This window comes from Sardina pilchardus, chromosome 9 (genome assembly GCF_963854185.1).
Source record: "Sardina pilchardus chromosome 9, fSarPil1.1, whole genome shotgun sequence".
Lineage (NCBI taxonomy): Eukaryota > Metazoa > Chordata > Actinopteri > Clupeiformes > Clupeidae > Sardina > Sardina pilchardus.
In genome coordinates this window covers 7842947-7845446 of record NC_085002.1, presented here as the reverse complement: position 1 = coordinate 7845446, position 2500 = coordinate 7842947, and the positions used below count along the sequence as shown (strand labels likewise).

Genomic DNA, 2500 nt, shown 5'->3' with positions numbered 1-2500 from the left:
GTGTGTGTGTGTGTGTGTGTGTGTGTGTGTGTGTGTGTGTGGTAGTCTGTGTGTGTGTGTGTGTGTGCGTGTGTGTGTGTGTGTGTGTGTGTGTGTGTGTGCTATTCACCCGTGGGCCACTGGATATTCTCGTGCACAAGTGTCTCCCTCATGGTGCCGTCCATGGCTGCTGTCTCAATCTTGGGGTGGTTGCCCCGGTCAGCCCAGTACATTTTACTGTGAAGGGAAGGGCAACATAAAGCCGCTCACAAACACACTCATCTCTACATCACCACAACATCTCCACAACATCCTCACAACATCCTCACAACATCATCACAACATCCTCACAACATCCTCACAACATCTCCACAACATCATCACAACATCTCCACAACATCCCCACAATATCCCCACAACGTTAGCTTGAGCTCTCTCACTCATCTCCACAACGTCTCCATAAAGTTAGCTCGAGCTCTCTCGATCATCTCCACCACATCATCTCCCCCTCTGAAAATCCCAAGTGTTTCGCTCACCCTCTCGGGGGGTCAACCACGATGGCATAGGGCTCGTCGATCATGCCCGAGATGAGGGTCTTGCGGTGGTGCCCGTTGAGCTGGGCCACTTCGATGACGTCCCGGCCCGAGTCGGTCCAGTAGATGTTGCCGGCCACCCAGTCCACGGCGATGCCTCTGGGCGTCTTGAGCCCAGTGATCTGACAGAGGAAGAGGAGGAGAGCGGGAGAGGGGAGTATTACAGCTGTTCCCTTCAGCTCACACACACTGACCTGCCTTCATCTTGCTCTCTCTCACACACACACACACACACACACACACACAGACTTTCGTTCTTTATGTCCTTTCGAAGGAGTTTAACCTTCCACCTAGTACAAGCACGCATGCACACACACACACACAGACTCCTGCTAGCTCTTGTTCCTTTATAGGAGCTCCTCTTCTACCTGTACAAGAGCGCGCACACACACACACACACAAACACACACACACACTTTTCTCTCTTACAAACAGACATGCACACACACACTCTCTCTCTCACACACACAGACACACACACACTCCCTGCTCACCTCCAGGTGTGTGAGCCGGGGCTCGGCCTGGCGCTTGGTGCGTGCGGCGACGGTGGTGCTGGGCTGCGGGGGCAGCTCGTAGGAGGAGATGCGGCCCGTGTGCCAGTTGGTCCAGTAGATGTGGTTGTTCTTGACGTGCAGGTCCATGGCGTCGATGCGCACCGACGCGTCGCCCTGGAACGTCTGCGCGTACACCAGCCACGGCGAGCCCAGGTTCAGGCTGCGGATCTCGTTGTCGTCGGCGATGTAGAGGGCTTTGCCCACGCTCGAGATGGCTGGTGTGTGTGTGTGTGTGTGTGTGGGGGGGGGGGGGGGGGAGAGAAAGTCGATGAGAGAGATAATGTTGAGGCACAGTGCGAATGTAATTGAATACATACGGGAATAAATATTCACATCAAATCATCTAGCATGCACTGAAACCTAATACTTTTGAGATGCATCAAATATATTAGTAAATGTTGTGCATGACATTTTCATATGCCATTTACAAAGGAAATGGACACATTTAAGGTCTTGGCTTTGACTGTTTATCATTTTATTACGGATGACTCACTGTCAGCTTTGCAGGTGTCATTGACGCGCATGAAGTGCTTGTGGCAACTGCACTTGAAGGAGCCCTTGGTGTTGTTGCACATGTGGGAGCAGATGCCAAACTGACTGCACTCGTTTTTATCTGCAGCACAGAGGGGGAATATACAACTGATACACAGACACAACACTCAACTTTCAACAGAAGACTCAGAGATGCGTGTATGCATGTGAACGGGTCTGTCTTTGTGTGTGCCTATGAGTTATTGGGTGCAGGAGTTTAGTACAGCACGGAGAAAGTTAAGTAAAGTGTAAAGTGTAAAGTAACGTGTAGTTTACATACCTGCAGAAGCCAGGACTGTGTGTGTACATGTGCATGAGGTTATGTATGTGTGTGTGTGTGTGTGTGTGTGTGTGTGTGTGGGGTACCTTCGCAGGAGTAGTGTCCAACCCTGCGGAAGCCTGGTTTGCAAGCGCAGAAGGACTGTGTGCCGTTGACCACACAGTGAGTCTCATCACTGCCACTGCACTCATGACCACACTTAGAGGACACATCTGTGGGGGGATAGAGAGGGTTACTATCACACACACACACACACACACACACACACCAACCAACAGACACACACGCACACACATACACCGACCAACAGACGCGCACACACACACACACACACACACACACGCACACGCACACACACCGACCAACAGACACACACGCACATACACACACCGACCAACAGACGCGCGCACACACACACACACACACACCGACCAACAGACACGCACACACACACACACACCAACCAACAGACGCGCACACACACATACACACACACACACACACACACACACACACACCTTTCTTGTCGCAGCTGGTCTCGTCTGAGCCGTAGTCCTCGCAGT

At 52.0% G+C, this 2500-nt stretch overlaps 1 protein-coding gene across 1 annotated transcript in view; it reads right to left on the bottom strand.

Annotated features, from left to right (window-relative positions):
• The window catches only part of LOC134092593 (low-density lipoprotein receptor-related protein 1-like), a 160608-nt gene that overhangs the window by 9555 nt on the left and 148553 nt on the right, over positions 1 to 2500 (bottom strand). The window contains exons 73-78 of the mRNA XM_062545572.1: positions 2456 to 2500; positions 2024 to 2149; positions 1620 to 1739; positions 1067 to 1341; positions 516 to 694; positions 110 to 216 (exon numbers count right to left, since the gene is read on the bottom strand). The exon at positions 2456 to 2500 is cut by the window's right edge and continues 93 nt beyond it. Coding sequence (XP_062401556.1) covers positions 110 to 216; positions 516 to 694; positions 1067 to 1341; positions 1620 to 1739; positions 2024 to 2149; positions 2456 to 2500 — 852 coding nt within the window. The remainder of the gene's footprint in view (positions 1 to 109; positions 217 to 515; positions 695 to 1066; positions 1342 to 1619; positions 1740 to 2023; positions 2150 to 2455) is intronic.